Source organism: Echeneis naucrates, chromosome 14 (genome assembly GCF_900963305.1).
Source record: "Echeneis naucrates chromosome 14, fEcheNa1.1, whole genome shotgun sequence".
NCBI lineage: Eukaryota > Metazoa > Chordata > Actinopteri > Carangiformes > Echeneidae > Echeneis > Echeneis naucrates.
In genome coordinates this window covers 2,951,119-2,971,981 of record NC_042524.1, presented here as the reverse complement: position 1 = coordinate 2,971,981, position 20,863 = coordinate 2,951,119, and the positions used below count along the sequence as shown (strand labels likewise).

The 20,863-nt window shown below is 42.3% G+C and overlaps 2 protein-coding genes across 4 annotated transcripts in view; one reads left to right on the top strand and one right to left on the bottom strand.

The window, feature by feature from the left end:
* Positions 1–1,533: 1,533 nt before the first annotated feature.
* On the bottom strand, positions 1,534–10,750 carry elmod1 (ELMO/CED-12 domain containing 1). Its single transcript, XM_029519395.1, has 10 exons — positions 10,601–10,750; positions 7,806–7,951; positions 7,429–7,457; positions 7,237–7,334; positions 6,927–7,056; positions 6,598–6,731; positions 5,693–5,761; positions 4,309–4,359; positions 3,653–3,786; positions 1,534–3,251 (listed from the first exon to the last, which is right to left on the bottom strand). The coding sequence occupies exons 1-10, from the start codon at positions 10,615–10,617 to the stop codon at positions 3,076–3,078; spliced, it is 984 nt and encodes a 327-aa protein (XP_029375255.1). The 5' UTR covers positions 10,618–10,750; the 3' UTR covers positions 1,534–3,075.
* A 5,089-nt stretch (positions 10,751–15,839) lies between these two features.
* Positions 15,840–20,863, top strand: part of clip2 (CAP-GLY domain containing linker protein 2) — a 34,255-nt gene continuing 29,231 nt past the window's right edge. For 2 of the 3 annotated variants that reach the window (XM_029519656.1, XM_029519654.1), the window contains exons 1-2: positions 15,841–15,996; positions 17,481–17,707. In XM_029519656.1, coding sequence (XP_029375516.1) covers positions 17,593–17,707 — 115 coding nt within the window. In that variant the 5' untranslated portion in view covers positions 15,841–15,996; positions 17,481–17,592. Of the gene's footprint in view, positions 15,997–17,480; positions 17,708–20,863 lie in introns of all 3 variants that reach the window. The other variant, XM_029519655.1, reaches the window with a different exon arrangement.

Here is a 20,863-nt window from a genome sequence, read left to right as displayed (position 1 = left end):
TGTGTGTGATTTATTCACCCGCAGAAGGTGATAACGGTTGAGGAGGGGAACTTCTGTTGGATGTTTGTGTGACACTATGAACTTCACCATCTGAAACAATAACAGCACCCAAAGTTCCCCTTCCTGATTGCACTGGGCCTCTTTTACCTCAGCAGTTGCTTTATTATTGCATTGCAGCAGAACAAAATTATCATTCACTGGGAGTCATATCTTTGGTCACCTGCTGATTCAAGGTCCAGTATCTACTCTCCTTCCAGCTGCTTTTGGCCTCCACCAACACCTGAAGGGAATATTTGACCTTTTAGCTGCTAAACTAACCAGCTGCTCTCTAAATACAGACTCCCTGTAGGACGCAGAAACCCTCATAAACCCAATCTGCTCTGTCTGCCTGTTATTTGGTGCTGTGCGGGGAGTGTACGGTAAGCGAAACAGTGAAGTTCCCTTCCATGAAACACAAAGGATGATTTAAACAAAAAAAAACCTAATAGTTTCATTGCAGATCAAGTTCAGTTATTTTGATACTTTAAATCAATCCAGCCGATAACGTGCTTTACTCCAGCAAATTTTTTAGGAGGGAACTTTATTGATCTCTGCAGAACAATTTTGATTGACATAGTGCAAGGATAACAGCTAGGATAAAGCAGAGAAAATCACTATTAATGGTAGATGTCTTTTCATTTTAAATGGTTTATTATTTATGTATGCAGATACTCAGAAATTGAAAATAGTCAGCTATGCTTTTTTTTGTCTCTCTTTTTTTTTAAATGGACATTTAGTTTTTATTGTGGTTTCAAAAAGTACAGCACAGACAAATGAAGTGCACAGTTACAATATCTAGGTTTACTTTAGGCTTTACTGAAGAATACAGAATGCCGGAGCGGTGACAATGAAAATATCATGCAGTTTGCTTGTCTTATTGGCAGTTTCAAAAGCAGAATGTACAGCAGCATGTAACTAAATTCATCTACAGTATCATATTTGTACTCCAATACTACAAATTACTGATTTACTATCATAAAGGAATCTGCATTTTCTTTATTTTATTTTATTTTTTTACATTAGTGCAAAGCTGACCATAGCAAAGCTAACAAAAAGCAAGCAGGAGATGAAACCAGCACTGACATTCACTGAAGTAAACAGCTGCATAATACTGACAAGAAAAAAGAAAAAAAAAAAAAAAAAGAGAATTGACATTCACTTCAATGAGACAAATATATTCAATACTATTGAAACACAATCAACAGTGCAAGCATGGCAGTAAAATAATGTCGTACGCTTTCGGTTTTGTTGGTGGGAACATTTGTCAGAGCCGTCAGCAACTCGTGCAGCGCAAATGTTAAATTCTGTGGTGACGTGTTCATGAGAAGCGACGCCACTGTGACAAATACAGTGTGTCACATTTGGGCTTTTGTTCATTTGTCATTCAGTGAGAATCAAAAGTGTGACTCGGAGCTGAGATAACAATCAAACTGATGCTGGACACAAAATGAACTTTTTTTTTTTTTTTTTTTTTTGCATTCACTTCTAATTTTTGGAAAAATAAAGAAAAAAGTATGCATACTTGGGCCGACATGTCCTGGTATCATGTTCATAAAAAGCCATTTGTTGAGGAGAATAAGGAAGCTGGTGCGTTGACTGGCTGGTCAACGCCTCCATCTTTTGTGTTTTAAAATTTTCAGTTTCTTCTGTGGTTTATTTCTAAGTTGACTAAAATACTTCAAACGAATTAAATGATGTTGGTAAAATGAGAGAAAACCTAAGACCTCACTGTCTTTGGCTTCAAACATTTGGTGCCAAACATACTTACAGGGACATTTGATTACAATAATTGCGCTTTTTCATCAATTTGCGTGTGTTAATATTGAAATTTGATTAAATGCTACATGTAGCAACTTCTGATTAGCATCCCAGCTCTGAGCGAGAATGTAAAAGCAAACACTCAGGCACGCGTGGCGCAAATATAGAAAGAAATGTGCAGTGAAATGAATGTAAATTATTGCTTTGGCTGATACAACAGTGGACACAGTGTCACATTCAATGAATAAAATCTGAATCAAACAATCATGAACGTGAGCTTGTGAGGAACATTCAAAACAGAATCTATATGTCAAATCAGAGGCAAATAAAAATGTTGGTCAAATCTTTTTTCTTTTTGTCTTCTGGATGTAAATATATGAAATATTCCACATTGAATACCTGTAACACATTCAAACAAAATGCTTGGAAAATATTCATGAAAAGTCATTTAGCAGGTTTTCAAAATCAAAACTTGAACTCAAGAGAAACAAACGGATGCTGCGATTTTAACTTCTCCGCGTTCGATAATTTGGCAAGAAGTAGAAGTCTTAGGTACTAATGTCAAGTTGACGTTATAAGTACAGTACAATCTATAGCAATTACCTAATACAGACAATGTTAAGAGATGAACTGGCCCTGGACACTTTGATTGCATTTAATTGAATTGGTGCCAGCTACATTTCTTCATTTAAACTTACATTATATATATATAGCTCTTCAATTTGAATACAAAACTTCTGTCATAGAGTTCGACCGGCTAACTGCCAGAATCTTCTGAGCTACTGAAGGCTAAGTTCAGCCATCTAAAGGGGATGTCTTTCTATTTGTTTATTTATTTATTTATTTTTTTGGTTGAGAAAGTAAGTTTGGTTTGTTGTTAGAAGAAGCAGAACGTTGGCGAACTGAGGCGTAACGGCTGTGATACAATCGTCATGAACCCTTAAAGCAACCGATAAGAATGAGTCTGTTGTGACGGTGTGGGGCAGCCTCCTCATGCACAGCTACAATCGCTAAGGTCATCTCTGATGCTGGTGGTCTAACGCTGCAGTGGGGGCGTAGAGGCAGTGTATGTGTGTGTGTGTGTGTGTTGGTTGAATGAGCTGTTGGCAGTGACGCGACATGACATTTATCGGGACGAGGGGAGCCTCAGCCCAGGTGTGTCCGGCTGTTTGAGGGAACCATCTATGAAAATGTAAAGGGTTTTCTGATTTTACACCCGGTTGGTGGGAGGGGGGGGGGGGCGGTGGTGGTTGGGGTACAGGTGTAAGGAGTGTGTGTTTAGAGGTTGACCAGGTGGAGGTTGGAGGCGGAGAAGTGGGGACACAGAGCCATGTCCGGGTTCTTCAGCTGCCGCAGGATCCTCCGGTGGAACTTGGAGCGGACCCGGTTGAACTCCATGATGTCGCTGGGATCCTCCTCGATCCAGAAACGGTGGAACTCCTGCATCAGGTAACCTGCCATGAAGGACACGAGGTAATGTCTTCGTATTGGTGAAACATGAATCTGGTGCAAGTGGAGTCAGCTTTAGATCGTTGAAGATCCAAGCCGTGATTAGTTCTACTGACAAAACAGCTAAATTCAAAGTTCCCAGAGGACATATAATCTGGATTACTGACGTTTAGCCAAATCTGAATATTTAATTTAATAATCAATTGCACATCTGTGCCAAATGTCAAGAAGTTTCATGAAGGTATCACACATTCATTGTGTGTTTTGTGCTAAGTGAAGCTTCTAGCTGTAAAGCAGCTCAGCATCCTCTTCTGGCATATCACGGCTCCTTTAGACATTTTTAAGCACAACGGAAAATAAACGGCCCTCAAACGTATCTTAAATATCTCAAATCAAGCCAACTCACAGAAGGTCTGCTGGAAGTGCAGCAGGCTGGGCATCTCTGGGGCCACGTTGTACAGGTGGGTCTTCAGAGCACCGCTCACCAGCAGAGAGTGGGCCAGGTCTGTGATGTTGATGCCCACGATGGCGAAAGAATAACTGAAGGAAGGCGATAAAAATAGAGGGAGCGTAAGAAAATGACTCAAGAGGAGAGATTTTGGAGAATATTAACTGGCTTAGCTCTTAGTTACGTAATTGTCCATTGTGAATTTTCATTGTGTCATTTGTGCATCGCGTGGATTGAAATTTAGTTTGAAAAAATATTTATACTTTAGTTTCGATGCTGCCGTGTCCTGATTCAACTATACAGTCAGTGACTTGCAGTTTGCAGCCGGCTGCTCTGCTGGAGTGTCCTCACAACACTCTGTGGGTTTTGTGTAACTGTGATTGTGTTTTCATAGTCAGTCCTCAGTGCTTATCAGAGCTGATGCAGACTGGAGCCAGAGGGCTGACAACAACAACAACAACAACAACAACACACACACACACACTCAGGGTCTCTCCTCCTTAAGTATATCCATGCTGGTTGGATGGCCGCTTTAAAGCTGCAACTGCTTCACTGAGGCTGAGAGTCAAACGGTCTCCCCCCTTTTATCTCCCCCACGGCGTGCTCTCACTTACCCGATGGCTTTGTCAAAGTTCTTCTGTTCCCACTCAGGCTTGTTTATTTCACTGTGAAGGACACAAACCTGAGTCACGTACTGTAGTGTCTACGCACAAAACACCAAGCCCTACAGTGCCGATGAAATTACAGGCCAGGAGGTTTTTTCTTAAAAAATATACCTCTGATTAAAAGTTATTTATGGCAGTGACCCTAAATTTAATTTATTAAATCTGATACCCAGATTATCCATAAAGAGGTTTATTTTTAAGACTTTATTTTTAATCACTAAAACTATTACTACTACTATTTACTGTCACTCTTATTAATTCAATGCAACAACGAGACAGCAAACACATCGATATGTTATTAAGGCTGTGTGAGGCAAACTAAAAAATAAAAAGATTTTGGTTATTTGGGGGGCAGCAGCGCATTTGCATGAAAATTGCGCAGCTGGTGAAGCTTTAAACTGTGCGAGACGCCAACCGAAAGAAGACGGGACGCTATGAATGGTGCGAAACAGCAGGTGAATGAAAGAGAAATCAAGTACCTTGGCTTTCGTTGTGTGCTCCTACAGTGCGTGTGAAAGAGGGAGAGGGGAAGGCATGGGCAGATAGGTGGAGGTGAAGGTGGAGGTGAAGAAGAAACAGAAGAACAACCTTCATTTGTGAAATGAGGCCAATGACAAACAACTCAGGCAGCAGAGGTCAATAAAAGAGGATGCAATGGAAGCCATCAAGCTGTAAGAATGAGTATAACCAAGCAGAGTGTGGCAAATGCAGCAGTGCGGATGATTCAGTGCGGTTTAATGTCAAGGAAGCTGAAACCAAAACATTAGTATGATTGTCACTTCATAAAATGAATATTGCCAATGTGGCATTCATTTGGATTCCTGTTTTTCGCCACCTGATGAACATCGAGGCCAACATTTACTCTCCTGTTCGCTCTGTTTTCTTTAGCTACTTGATGTTGATGCACTATGAGCACTAACCAAGAGCTGAGTGCATAAATAAACTTGAATTTGAACATTTCTTGATTGTAAATATTTTAATATTTTGAGATGGATTCGTTTTGGAATATATAACTCTACATGTAAGGATCTGGATACGAAGGTTTCAGCTTTTCAACAAAAAAAAAAAAAAAAAAAAAAAACAACTGTACAAGTAAATTGAAATTATAAAGCTATTTAGAATCCACTGACCATGTTATCAGTACATTTTATAACTGCATGACTTGCTTTTCTTTAATAGTCACTTGGAATTACTAACGTGGTGACGGTCTGAGTTTTTATGCTCTAAAAACTTTTTATTGAAACAATTCACAATCTCGACACTTTATTCTGAAGCCTCTGGTGTTTTCCTTAAACGTGGCCGTGTCCTGCTAAGAATTGAGGCATTGACTTACTTGTGCTTTGGTTGCAGGGAGTCATTGAGCATCTGCAGAGCAGTGGCCTTGTCGTGTTCTGCAAAGTACCTGCACAGAGACGAGAGGAAACACTCAATAACTCCACTTACATCGGACAGTTCATTATTCTTAAGAAGCTTTTTGTCCTTTAATTAACAGACTAAACAACGTGACAGTATATATGCTAGTGTTTGACATCCTTCTACTTGTTCTTGTAATGCAGAATGTCGATTAACACCAGAAAAGGTCTGAAACAAATCTCAAATTAAAATGAAAAAGAAAAAAAGAAATATGGACCATTGAAACTTTTTCAGATATTCTTTGGATCTGAGAATGAAGCTAACCGCAAATAATGAAGCCAAAGTGCTCCCAGTTTCAAATGCCAAGAAGAATCATGGGAATCTGAAGAATATCTTGAAGAATTTGGGAAAAAAACTACAAAGCGCAGAGGCAAAGGAAACACCTGTTTTTACTCTGGCCTAATCACAAAGGTCGACGTCTGACACATTCAAAGCAGCATCTGGATAAACCTCCAAAGGTGTCTGAAGAAATAAAAGCAGTGTTTTATGAGATTAGCGATTGCCAGCTGTAAATCATGAGTGCTTTGAGGTTTAAGGTAGCAGCCGGAAGCACAGAAACATCACACAGACAAAGAGAATGCATTCAAAAGAACATGAAAGAGAAACAGGACTGATCCAAAGAAGGTCCCAAAATCCTCCTTGAACCCCGTAGAGAAAGACAAGCTGTTGGTTTTTTGAAAAGTCTTCGCAGTCACTGTGAATCACTGAATATCTGTGCGTGGATGCTGACTTCATAGCTCAAGAAGAAGAAGAAGGGCTCACCTTTCCCCGGGGGTTTATATTTATTTATTTTCACTAAAAAAGAGGGGAGAAATGAGATCTTACAGCAGGTTATGGAGGCCCAGCAGGCCCATGCCTCTGAAATCAGTCTTGGGATCGCTGCCCTGGAAGCCGATCTCACACCACTGTTTGGAGATGCGGCCGCTGAGAGGCGCGTCAGGACGCAGCTCCTTCCAAAGCTGCAAAACGCACACAGACACCCAACTGAGACGAATGGGATTAAGGTGAGCTTGATGGCTAAATGGTTGTAATATTTTGTTGAAGTTGAGGTTTTTCCCCAGACGTGGTGGTAACCAGTGAATAACAGCAGGTTCAATTGTTAATTATTATTGTTCGTGTTTTGCTCTTCAAACAGTCACAGATTTGTCTTGTACCTTCATCAGCATTTCCTCGTGCTCGGTGTTCTCACAGTCATAAGGCTCTCTGCGCAGCTTTTCCACCTCCATCACCAGACTCCTGTAGCCCACGATCTGCAGCAGGCTGGCCTGCAGAGAGATGCCCAGCCTGGGGACACGCAGAGAGAAGGGGGGCTGTCAGACGCCCTGTCCTGATCTCAAATCTTAGCAGACCTCGCTCATGGTGGCTCAGCAACCTCTGGCCACATCTTCACACCACTAATGTACCACATCGCTCTCACACAAGTGACGAAGCAACACAAAGGTGATGTGTAACTGTGAGTCTCACTGTGGGTTGGTGTCGGGGTTAATCTTCTTCAAGGCCATGATGTCGTCAATGGTTTTCTCCACTTTATCCGGATGGACACTGAGGGCAGACTGAAGCAGCTGGAGAGGACAGAGGAAGACAAAGTAAAAACACAGGACGGACTCTCTGACTTTATATTGAAGATGGTGTATTCAGAGATTGATAGACTCTCACCCCGTTCTTGGAGTACCTCAGAGATGACTCTGGAAGGAGACGGTTGCAAAGTGTGAGACAAATGCAAGTGGTGATGTCAAAAGCCGCTGTTTGGACGCTTTTTAGGTCGTATTTTAGTGCAAGGCAGAAATTTCAACTGGTGTTCAAACGATGAATACAAACAAGAAAGTATTCATTCCAAATTTGGAAAAGATCACAAGTGAATAGAAAATAGATGGATGGAATCCGAAGAGCCCAGATAGTAAAATAAAAGCATGATGGCATTGAAATGCTGGAGTCACCCATCAGCATGCAGCTATGATAAAATGATGCCTGGTTTATTCATGAACAAACGAAAATGACATCAACTGAGAAATAAAAGCAGCGTCTGGGCCTACCTATTTTGAGGGTCCTGCGGGCTCCATGTTTGTTATTGTAGCAGATTCGCTGGAGCTCGCAGCGTCCAGTAAACTTCCTGACAACAAACTTGAGGCCCCGCCACAGTAATTTACAGTAGAGGAAGACGAAGAACTGGGTCACCACTCTGGAGAGGAGAAGTCGGGGGGGATTAGACAGGAGATGTTATATAGCCATTAGACATGGACAACAGTTGGGAGTCGTGCATGTTTCTCTTCGTCCTGAGGTTATTATTTTTTATCTGAAGTTGAATGATCCCAACCGTCGGGTCGGCGACCATTAAAATGGCCAACTGTTGGATGCAGTCTGCCCTCCTCTTTCTTTAGTCTCTGGCCTAGCAGCTTTAACTAATTGATGGGACTTTCTCAAAAAGAAGAAAAGTCCAATTTTGACAACTTCGGCCTAGACCTACCCCGCAAATGGTGAATAAATATGTCACTGTTACTGCCATATAATGACAAATAGACTGCGCCTAATCTCAACATTTTCAGTCCATTTTTTTTTTTTCAGTTCTGCCTCACACTTTGGAGCAAATACCAACATCCAGAGAAGAAAATGAATAATTGAAGGGAGAGAGAAGCAATGTAAGACAGGATACTAATGGAAAACAAGAAGCAAAAGGAAGTTACTGTATAAATGAAAAGGAAGTGTAAAAGTTCTTCTTTACTTCTCGCCTACCAGGGGAGACTCGCAGTGAATCAAAGGGAGCTATTTTTATAAATGACACTGAGAATGAAAATGGAGTTGTGCGTCCTGGGAAATGCAGAGTGACCCATTAAGAAAAGTGTGCACTAAACTGCAGGAAGTAAGAAAGGCAAATGTTATTCTTATGTTTTTCCCCGTCGTAAACCCTTCTATCATTTATCATGAAGATCCAGGGAAGGTCGTTCATCATCGACTCATCAGGGCCAGCTCTTTTCTTTGTTTGCTTTTGTTGAACGGATTTTACAGGCAGAAATAAATCCTTCTCATGCAAAACATTATTGTCTGTGTCAACAGGGAGAAGGTAAGTGATCAGCAGCGCAGTCCTGAAGGATTAACACCTTCCTTCTAAACCCGTGGATGAGACTGGCATGTTAAACAGCTCATATAGACACTGTTATTTTCATAACCTTCAAGGAGGCGAGCATCAAGTAAAGGGGGAGGTGAAGGCAGGTTTAATGGATTCACACTGCTCGGTCGGCAGAAAACGGATAGAATTATACATGTTTCCTGAGCCATATCTCTTACATAAAGTCTGCAGTCGTCTCTTATATAAAATCATGTCGTCTTGGTTCATTTCAGTTATTTAGGCCTTTGTTTATCTCAGGAATTCAAGTGCAGGTGAAAGTTGCTGTAGTTGTAGCTGCCTTTTTTTGTCCACCCTGCATCACAGCTTCACTCTTTACAATCTCTAAACAGTCCCCTGACACTGACACTGACAAAACTGTTCCGCTCACTGCATTTTTAGTTTTACATTTCCACAACAAGTATTTTCCAGGATATGTATCGCCCAGGACAGAAGCCAACAGGAATGAACGAATACTTCTTCCACTTCATGTTTTTTTGTGTGTGGGAAAAAAAAAAAAAAAAAAAAATCAGCCAAAAAAAAAAAGAAAGAATCGTTTTAGAGTTAAATACATTATCTATCTAAAAGTTCAAGGAAAACTAGATGTGAATTTCAGTACAGTAAATGCATCATTATTTAGCAATTTACCAGGAACTTCTGTCTTCTTTTTGTACTACAATTATTGTTCAAAGTGCGACGTCTGCTACCGTCATACTTGATTTGATGAGGCAGATTGGTGTGATGTGATTTCTTCTGAAGTCAAACATACACAAAGTCAACACACAAGTGTTGTTGTATTATGGAGAAGGTAGGATTGGCGTTATTACGCTATTTCGACCTTTGCACTGATGTTTTTAAAATTAGTTTCAGATGTGAAGTACAGCAGTAATTCCCTGGAGAACACCGCGATCAGCCTTGAGCCATTAAAGGTGCTACATGAATAATTTTTACATCAGCAAACTATTACCACATTCATTTTAGCACATTAGTATAATTACTGTAAACAAACAGTCGTCAGTGGGAACAATTTGGCAGCCTCTGCTGACCTCCATTGTTCATTAAAATCAAATGAAGCTTAATATGTTTGAGACCAGAATAAAGGGAGAAAAGGGTGGCTTGATGAGTGTTTTCCAACGGATTTATTCTCCTAAGCAGCAACTCAAACAGCAGGAGACCAAAGTGTTTACTTCTGTCCGCGTGACTATACAAAGAAAAAGGAATGTTTCCAATATGATGTCTGAAATCAGGCGTATGTCTTCCCCAACTGATTTTTGTTTTTAGCCAAGACTTAAAACTTAAAAATAACAAAAGCATCTGATCACACCTGCACAATCAGCGTGTGAATAAACATCCAATCAAGCCTCAAATCAAAATTATTTTTTCAATGTTAACTAATCAAATAACTTTGTTTGTCGTCCTTTATGTTCGTCTTTTGTTTGAGCATCCTTTTTTCACGCTGTTTTGTGCGTGGCTTTTTTAAATCAAGTCCTGCTGCCTTTTTATGTTTGCCTTTGAGATTGTGTTGTTGCTGAAAGGTGAACTCAGAATGTCATTGCAGCGATCCGACAAAAATATATGGATGAATTTGTGTCAAAACTAAAACCAACTTAAATCAGATGTACGAGGCTTTAAATCAGCACACAAAACAGCAGCGTTAACAGAAGCACCAGATATTTTATGTTTTATGAATTCCTTCACGTCAGAGGGGACGATGGAGTCTCTCCTTACCTGAGAAAATGCTTCATCTTGGCGGCTGTCGGCCCTCAGGTGTCCTGGGTGGTGTCTCAGCTGAGTGATGGCCTGGAAACAGAGATGACAGGGTGGGGGGGTGGAGGTAGAGGATGGAGGGTGTAGATGCAGCAGGGTGTAAGGTGGTGGATGGGGGTATGGAAGGTGGAGGATTTGGGGGGGGGGGTGGAGGATGAGGGGGTGGAAGGTGGAGGGTTTGGCGGTAGAAGGTGGAGGATGGGGGGGTGGAAGGTGGAGAACGGGGAGGGGGTGGAGGATTTGGCGGTGGAAGGTGGAGGACCGGTGGGGGGGGGGGGGAAGGTGGAGGATTTGGCGGTAGAAGGTGGAGGACCGGTGAGGACCGGTGGGGGGGGTGGAAGGTGGAGGACGGGGGTGGAAGGTGGAGGATTTGGGGGGGGGGGTGGAGGATGAGGGGGTGGAAGGTGGAGGACGGGCGGGTGGAAGGTGGAGGGTTTGGCGGTAGAGGGTTGAGGATTTGGCGGTGGAAGGTGGAGGACCGGTGGGGGAGGTGGAAGGTGGAGGACGGGGGAAGGGGGGGGGGGGGGGGAGGTGGAGGACCGGTGGAAGGTGGAGGATTTGGCGGTAGAAGGGGGAGGACGGGGGGGGGGGGGGAAGGTGGAGGACCGGTGGAAGGTGGAGGATTGGCGGTAGAAGGGGGAGGACGGGGGGGGGGGGGGGGGGGGGGAAGGTGGAGGACCGGTGGAAGGTGGAGGACGGGGGGGGGTGGAAGGTGGAAGGTGGAGGACCGGTGGAAGGTGGAGGACGGGGGGGTCTGGTCGGTGAATGAAGCCGACAAAAGGCGCTCAGCTCGGCCTGAGGCTCCGGAGCTGTCCGCGGTGCTGATCAATTAACGCGCACCTAAAGCTGCGGCTGCTCCGCCGTGTTTCTGTCGGGCCTCGGCCGGTTACAGCCACACAGAGACCCGCTCAGAAAACAGCCACTCATCGAGGAATAATCTGGTACAAACCGGCCGATTACTGCTCCATTCGTTTCTGGCCGAAGCGACGCACACAGCACTAATCCTCAGCAACAACAAACAACCCTGCGACGTCGGCTGCACAGCAAACACGAGCAAATTACACCGATGTTTTCATGGGAACTGCTTGTTTTTCTCACCGATTTTAAATGAAAACGTGCCGCACAAAGGGTCGGGATGAGGCAGGTTGCAGCGCTCGGTCCTCTTCACTCAGCTACGGTCGTCTGCTTTTCCTCCATGATGACAGTCACTGACTGAGCTCTAAAAGCTACAGCAAGCCAATGCAGTGAGCAGCACAGAGCAAGACTGAGACATCGTTTGTTGGAGATGTTCAGAGAAATGTCTTCTTTCGACAAAACAGCATCACAACAGGCTGGTTTTTCTGCTGTGTGATGTCGTTTTTGTTTGTTAGTTTTTTTTGTTTGTTTGTTTGTAGGTAGAGTTGTATCGTTGCATGCATTCACATTGAATGTGCAGACATTCTTATACAGAGACTTTAAAACGACAACCATGTGTAGAAGATTGGTGTCTTGGTCAACAACGGTTTGCTAAAACACAAGTGACCCGTGACCCCTCTTTAAACCCGCATCAGCCAGATTTTGGCCACACGGGGGCAGTGCAGAAAGGTGTAACACAAAATTAACACATCACTTGAACGTGGCAGCAAAAAGTTGCCCAAATCAGAAATATTCATGGTTACATAGATGTTGCATCCACTAGATTTTAGCTTTTTTATTTTATGTTCAAGGTTGAGCCTTGAATGCAATAAGAGAGATGATGAGCGGGTTTCTGGCAGCCCTGCGAAAACACAAACCTAACTGTTGTTCATTATAAGAATATAAAAGAGTGCACACTTCCCCATGTTGTAAGACCAAAAGTACGATTCAACATTTAACAGAAGCTTGAGTCTGTTAGCACACAGATGTTCACACATCAGTCAGCCTAACGCAGGCTGTTAAACCTCAAGGCTAGGTTGTGGTTTTAGTGGTGTTAGCCAATTATGTAAATTAGAGCTTGCTTCACTCTTTCGTGTGCCAACTGAGGAGATTTGGTTTCAGTTTATTTCACAGTAAACTAATAAGACATTATAAAATGCAACAAGCTGTGCTTTCTTTCCAATTAGACAGAAGCAGTAATAATATGTTCTTTGTAAGGCGCAGAACAAATAAAGTTTTACCCCAATTCAACATCAAAATTACTCTGCAGTTACAAAACCACATACAATATAATCGCATGGATCCAAAATAAACATCACCAGAAACTGTCACACAAATTAAACTGTAGTTAGGAAGCAAATAGAAGAGACGTACATGCCGTCTGACAGCATTTTACGAGACAATAGCCGGAAAGTAAAGTAATAAATCAAATGGAGGTGTTACTGTGTCACTTCTCACTACTTCATTAAATTGCAATGAGTACTTCTTCAACAAACTGCAAGTTCCTGAACAACTATTTTAATTGCGATATTCAAACTGCAGGAGGACTGAAGAATAAGTGAAATTTAAAGAAAACCTTGAACAATAACAACAAATCATAAAAGATTCAAATCATCATTAAAAGGAAAAAGTATCTGCTTGTTTACGAACCATTAAGGTCTAACAAATGAGAAATTAATACTACCTGTAGAGCAGCAATAACAAACTGGGCCTGCTCTGATGCTTGTCTCACCTAAAGTGGAATAAATTCTACAACTCTCTCCTCCTGTTTGTGCTTTTTGAAAAGATAGATGCTGGTTCAGAGACTTTAGAGACCTCTAATGGTTATTTGATGGAAACTGCACTGATAAACATTCAATGGAACTCTGCAACATAGAAGACAAACTTATATCGACTTCTAATCATAAATCTTTTTTTATTCTTTTCTTTATTTGTGTGTTTGTGTCCAAGTAGGAAGATGGCAAAAGTATTGTGGAGAATTAAGTAAATAAAGTAAAGCATGTTGTCACCACTCAATCAGAAGCCTGCTAACAGTGGCTTTGTGTTGTTGCACAGGAAAACACTAAAACATTTGTGCCAGATATGAATCTGCACATTTAAAGCTCAGCTGATGTCAGTCATCATACATCTGTATTCATTCAGGGTTTGTTTTTTTTTTCAATACTTTGAGCAGCACAACAGCTTATAAATATACTTTACAGGTGTATCATATAGATTGTGTAAATGTATAATGTGGATTTGATTTGTGTTTAATTGAGGGCAGGTGTAACAGCTCCCTCCTGTGGCTGAAGACGGCAACGATAACTGCAATAGCAGCGTTAATTTGCATTTAGGGGTAAAAGAAAATATCTAATTAATTGGAGAATTTGTGATGTATTAATCGAAATTAATTTTATTTTAATCACATTCCAATATTTGAAACTAGAAAAAAAATCTATCAAGATTTGTTTTGATGAATGAATCAGTATTCATTAACTTAAACTTCAAAATCTGAAAACTTATTTCTACACAGACTAACAGATGAGTGCAGAAAACAGAGAGAGAGAAAGAGCAGTTTTCAGAAGAGCGGAAATTCAGGCCAAAAACATCATGTAGGAAAAAACAGAAAAACCCAAACTATTCCAGTTCAGTCAAAAAATCCCCAAATAAAAATGAAACAGACCAACAGCTGAACAGAAAAAACATGTCCTCCATCTAAAGTGGTAAAAAAAAACCGACCTGCTCGCTCCAACATGTTTTCTGTGGAGGTGGAAACAGGAGAACATTTTCTGTTCTCACTTCCATCTGGATTTTTAATTTAAATTAAAATTTAAATTAAATTTCCCTTCCACCTGAGTAGTCTCATCTGCCTTGTCCATCATGCCATCACACTGTGCGTCGGTATAATCTGTCCGCCTGGAACTCCTCCACCGAAAAAGGTTCCGCGGTGCAGATTAAAGTGCGATTAAAATGCGTTATTTTTTTTTTTTATTTATTTATTTTTTTTCTTAAATTTTGTGAGTGAAACGGGTCTTGGATCAGATTATTGTGTGCACTGCACCAGGCAGCAGCAGAGGCGGTCCGACCAATCACATGCCCCTTTTAAAGTGGACTTCCGGGCTCCTCTGACCAATCAGGATCTTAGAAATCCAACCGGAAACTCCACTGAAGTCCAAAGCCCCGCCCACTTCTTCAAAGGAAATGCACGCGTTTTATGGGAGTTCACGTGCTGACCACCACTTTAGGGTGTAATCTGCTGATTTAAATCTTTACCCCAAACCAAAATAATACAACAAATCTTAAATTTACATGTGAGTATGGCTGTCAGCACCAGCCTCCACCAGACTGCATTCAGAATAACATCCATTTAAAGATTCTCCGCTCGTCTGCGGAGGCACATGGCCATTTTATGAGAATTAAGATTTTTATTATGAGACAATAGAAAGCACTCTTCCGTTCGGCATCGATTTGGGATCTCAGAGGGAACTCTATTCATGTCACCCTTTCACTTTTATAACCGCTGACAGATGTTTTCCAAATGGTTTCGATCCGGTGGGAGGATCAAAATGAGACCTGACTCGCTTTATAAATATGTCACTTTACTCAGAAAAAATCCTCTTTTGTGGATTTTATTGATGCCGAATTGGAAGTTGGTGCCATTTATATTGAAATCAACTGAGTCAGGCATTATGAGCCATCAACTGAGGCCGATGAATGAGAGCGAGTTAAATTTCCCAGTTTTTGTAAAGGGAGTTCGTCACGGAGATGATCCAGACTGGGGACGTCTCTCTGGTCTCTCCCACAGGAGGCTCCGCTTCACAAACCCTTTGTTCAGTCCAGCCGGTGGGCTGAGTCAGAGAGGGAGGCAGCACCACCCGACCAGAGCCAGAAGAGCCCGGATTTATCACCATCATCATCATTTTTCTCATTATCTTAAATCAAAGCATCATCGGGGAGTCGCGCTTCATCCGACTTTTTTTTTTTCTTTTCTTTTTTTCTTTTTTTTTTCTAAAGTGTTGCTGATGCTGCGTTTCATTTCGGAGACCGTCCGGCGGAAACACCGACACATCTCCGTGCCTGTTCCCCGCTCCTCGGAGGCCGTTTTCAGGACATGACCCGGCGGATCCGCCTCTGAAGAGCCCCGGGGAGGGGTGGGGAAGTCTGGGCTGGTGTTGGTGTTGGTGGTGGAGGGGGGGAGGAGGGACTGTGGGGGGGGGGGGGGGCGCGGCGGCACCGGACCGGTCCGACTCTGTCCGGGTTTGTTTGCCATCCACGCTGGATCTCCCTTCAGTTTCTGCTCAGCATCCATATTTGCATCCCAGGGAGTGGCAGCCTCTGATCCCCCCCCCCCCACTCATCACCACCACCACCCCCCCACCTCCTCTCCTCTCCTCTCCCTCCCTCCCTCCCTCTTATTCAGGCAAGAAATTGAAAGTTGTCCGGCTGTCGGGCTCCGCACGGACGCCTCCATTTCACACAGGAAGGTGAGTTATTTCCTCCGTTAGTGTGCTTTAGTGCTCTTTATTGGAAATGTTGTTTTGCAGGAGAGGACTTGGGGTGGGGGGGGGGGTTCAGTGAAGGGCAGTCTGGACCACGTTGTCGCAGTAGCTACAACAATAGATCAAACTGGCGTTGTGTTACATTTTGTGTTGAGGTGCGCATTATTCTCATCCGGACGCCTCCGTCCTGTTTTTTTTTGTTTTGTTTTTTTTAACACCACACCTTTTTGGACTCAGGTGTCGATGGGAAGATGAATGCGGGGCCTGTGTGCAGATGTAGAATATAGCTCGGGCTAAATCTCAGCAGTCGACACTCACAGGCCTTATTTTTTTTGACTCCAGTCACAATAAAATAAATTAAAATAAATCATCACAAAAATCCTCATTCCCGACAGCTTTAATGGGATTGGCTGCTCTAAAATGGACATGCATCATCTGGATGTGAGTAAATAACATGGAGGATGATTAAACAGCTCTGCCTGGTTTCTCCTCTCACACCTGGTGTCTAGCTGAAAAGCCCAAACCAGATGTGTGTTGTTTGTTGAAGGCTATAGCAGCATCATACTTCCTTCATTGTCTTCTGGGCCGTCATTTGTAGGCCATGCTCCACTTGGGTGCCGGCCTACATTGTCTTTCAGTCACATTCATATCCTGTTGAAATTGATAAGTTGAGCATGAAAGACTGTATGCAGGAAGTGGGGTGTTATTAATGCTAATAAATGAACTGTGACATGTGTAGTTAAAAAAAACAACAACAATTATGAGTTGTAATTAAATGGCATAGTTGTAAACGTGCAGTTAGATCGCTGGGTGTTAAATATTTCACATAACTAAACTTTCCCTGTGTTATTGTGATCAGCCAACAAAAACATGAACTTAAGGAGTTAAGGGTGGTGATTTCTTTTTTTTTTTTTTTTTGGTGCCACTGTTTCCAATGAGCCCTCCCACATTGCTGCTGCCAATTGGCGATATCATGGTGAAGCACTCCTGCTCTTAATGTAAACAACCAGTATGGAGGGGTGTTTTACTGTCATTTATAATTAAGCAGGCAGAATAAGGACAAGTCAGAGTTTGGACAGCATACAGATCACTCCGGGGGGGGGCTCAAGGTTTCCTGTAAAGCGCCAGTGCCCAAACATTTTTGCTAAGCTTGTCAGAGTTTATGGGCATGCTTGACATGACTTGAGGCCAGTTTACCCCCCCCCCCCCACACACACACCACAAACCCCGCTGTGAGTTGTATGAATGCATCTAAAGTAACCACGATGTATAAAATTAAAGTCATTTTCAGTTTTTTTCTTTCCAGTGTTCTTTTTGCTAGCTTGTATCCTGCCAGTTGCTAATCGTCCATTAATGCAGCCGAATCGCGTGTCCTCTGAATGAGTCCGCTTTCTGTTTTTATGCTCGTTATTCTGTTAATTGTTCCCACATGTGCGACCTCCTTATCCCTCCTTTTTTCGTCCCAGCAGCTAAACATGGAGAACGACGGCCACCACTCCCACATCTAGTGCCGGATCCACAAGCTTTCATCACCCAGGGAGGAGCTCCTCAGGTCCCAGGCCGTCTCACCGTTACTGTAGAATGAACATGCTCAAGTCCAGCGGACTGAAAATCCCTGGCCGCGGGCCCAAGCATTCCAGCCCAGTGGGAAGGACCTCGGCGGGTGGAACATCCAGCCCTGTCATCCCTAAAGACAGTAAGTTACTTCCTTCTCCTGACCCCGTGGACAACAGAAGGGAATTCCTTCTTCCCAGTTGTTGTTACTCATCACCGGAAGTGCTTCAGACCATTTATTTGTGTTATTGACTCACTTTAGTTTGGTTTTATTACATTTAATGCGCACAGATGCTGGGAAATGTTTTCTTTAACTTCATCTTCCAGTGTATTTACACAAGTCTCCAAAGGAGCCCCTTTCTTGCTGTTTGGATGGAGGCCACTCTCACCACTGAAAATAATCTGTAATTATATAGAAAATAATAGATAAATCCATTAGGATTTTCCAGCAGGGCCAGTTTTTGGTTCAGCTTTCAACCGTTCATTTCATTCTTTGCGCACTTTTTCTCTTTTGTGTGGTGATATTTACTGAAAAGCGACTTATTGATTTAGTTGTGAAGGCGTAGGATTAGATGACTTTGTGAAAAGCGAAGGGAGATTGCTTGCCTAAATTTTTTCCGTCTTGCACGACCAACATTTTTTGAGCATCTTTCAGCACATTTTTTCGGTTCAGTGGACTCACAACTGTTCTGATTCACTCTCAGTTTAGCTGTTTTAACTGAAAACACATCGATAATCTTGCATTTCTGCATGTGTAGAAGGAGACAGGCAAGTTAGCAACTAGCTTTTGGATATAGCAGAGCAAATAGCTGCTCAAAAAGAAGTTGATAGAAACCAAATCAGAAAGACAATGTCCACTGGATGTGTAGAAATTGTTTGCTGCTTTGTGTTATGTTTACAGTTTGTTGTGTTGACTGCACGTGGCTAAATTACGCTGATGCTGCAAAAAATGTATTCAACATCACTTGAAGTGTCAAGTAGAATATACAGTGTTAGGTTGAATAGACCTCTGTGTTTTAGGTCTCACTCCAACTAAACACAGCGTTTGACAGCTTTGTCGTCTACTAAAAAGGAAACACAAAAGTCCTGAAACACAACACAACATTATTATTATTAAAGTTAAGGTAAAAAGAAATGTAGACTGGAAATGCCCACATTCCAAATCCAGTGAAAAGACCAAAAGCCGTTATTGAATTAATCGGACTAACATGTACTTCCTGTGTGTCCCAAATCTGATACGGTTTATTTCTCTGTGGGGAAAAAAAAAACAAAAACAAAAACCTTCAGATTGACTCAAAAACAGTCAAACACGAGCTGTGCATGCTCACATGTTCCTTCGTTAGCGTGAACGTGGTGTTTATATTTGTCTTAACTAAGTCCTACATACAGTCCTGCTGCTGATAAACAACATTGGTAGGTCACCAAATGTGTATTCATCCACAGCAGAAAATAGTCCGCCAACAAATGCACATGAAAGTATTGGCTGAGTGCTACAGACTGGTGCTGTGGGGAGTTGGTCCTTTAAGTGGATTTGTTGACAATAACTACAATCTAAATAATCACCAGATTCATTTGTCAGAAATAAAAAGGCAAAATGTGGACACACGGTTTCGCTGAAGGTGACTTTGACCCAACAGCTCCAAAAATGCTGAGCGCTGACCGAAATGAAAAACAAGCCTCCAAAAAATTACAACCCTTGTCTGCGAAAAGTAATCACAGCTGCTCTCACTCCTGAAATGCAGCCGCACTGTTTGTCCTTCCCAGTCTGAGTTCACATGACAGCCTCGTCCCACCAGCTTCTCACATGGACACGTTAGCTGTCTTTTCTGCCCAATTACAGCGTTCCCCCCCCACCCCACCCCACCCCCACCCCGCCAGCTGAAGCCGCCAGAAGAATAGCCGGCCTTCTTTGGCTGATAGTACGCTTTTTTTCTCATTAGCATCAGTGTGTATGTGAGTCCTTTTTATCAGAGGCCGCTACAAGTGTGTCGTGGTTTGTGTTGGGGCAACAGTGGCAAAGGGAGGAAAAAAGACAAGGTGAACAATGCCATCGAAGTTCTAACTGTCGCAGGTTGAATCAGCTGAGAAATGACTTCTGTCCCACTCCAGTTCAGATTTGTTTGAAGGTGGAGATGCTCCATCTCCATGCTCTGAATTATAAATGTAATGTAGACACATAAACCGCTTTTGAAAAACCTCAAATGTGTTTGCACCAAGTGAGATACTGACGATTTATGACTAACAGCCCAAAAATTGTGTTGGCGGCTGTAAATCTGTGATCAATCTAAGTATAACGAGCAGTTTTATTCCCTTCCTGTGACTTGTTAAAGCCATTTATATCCATTTTGAAAGAGAGAGAGCAAACACACATGGCGTTCATTCGTCAGTCCCAATATTTCTTTTCTTTTTTTTTTTTTTTTTTTGGCCTGGAGGTCATTTTTGTTTGTTTGTATGGAGGACGTCAAGGCTCAAACCGTGTCTGGAATCACCCCGTACTCATCCATTACCAGCTCAAAAAGCTAATCCTTTAATGTTGCAGACAGGACCGAAGCCTTTTGCCCTCGGGCCTGTCAGCTGTTTGGTAGCCGTCCCCAACGTGACGACGGCCCGCCTAAATTCTTGCCTCAGGTTTTTTAAACTCCACCTGAACTCAGTGCTTATTTTCACATCCTGTTTATCTGCAGAAGAAAACACACAAGCGTGACGACGGATGCAGCAGTGCCCTTTGTCCCCACTGTGTGTAACTTAGACCGGACAATAATCCCCCACTGATCATTACGGCGATGGGAATGTTCACATTTTATTAAGTTACTATTCAGAATAACCTGAAAGCAGCTGCCAATTTATTTATTTATTTATTTTGCATTTCAATTCTAACTGGTCAAATTGGAATTCTTTCTAGTTAAAGTATATTTGCTGACAGTATTTACTGAGCTAACTCTTCAATATATTGATGGTCACTTCAACAAATAACTTTTTTACGGTCTCGAAACATTCAGGGAGCAGCAGAAGCTGGTACGACTGGTTGCAGCTTCACCTCAGCTGTGTACGTTTGAATTTGGACTCCTAGTTTTAGATAAGTCATCGAAAAGAAGACCATCATATATTTTAATGCTCCACCACTTCTCTTGATAATTGTGGGTAACTCCTGGTCTATCGGTTACCTACTTATTTTTGAGAAGAGGATGCTATTTACCCGTAATCATTATGATATCATTGGTTTCTTGTAACGTCATCTTGGCTGTAAAACACTTTTAAGAAATTGCTGGGAGGAAGCTGATGCCTCAGTCAGCACATG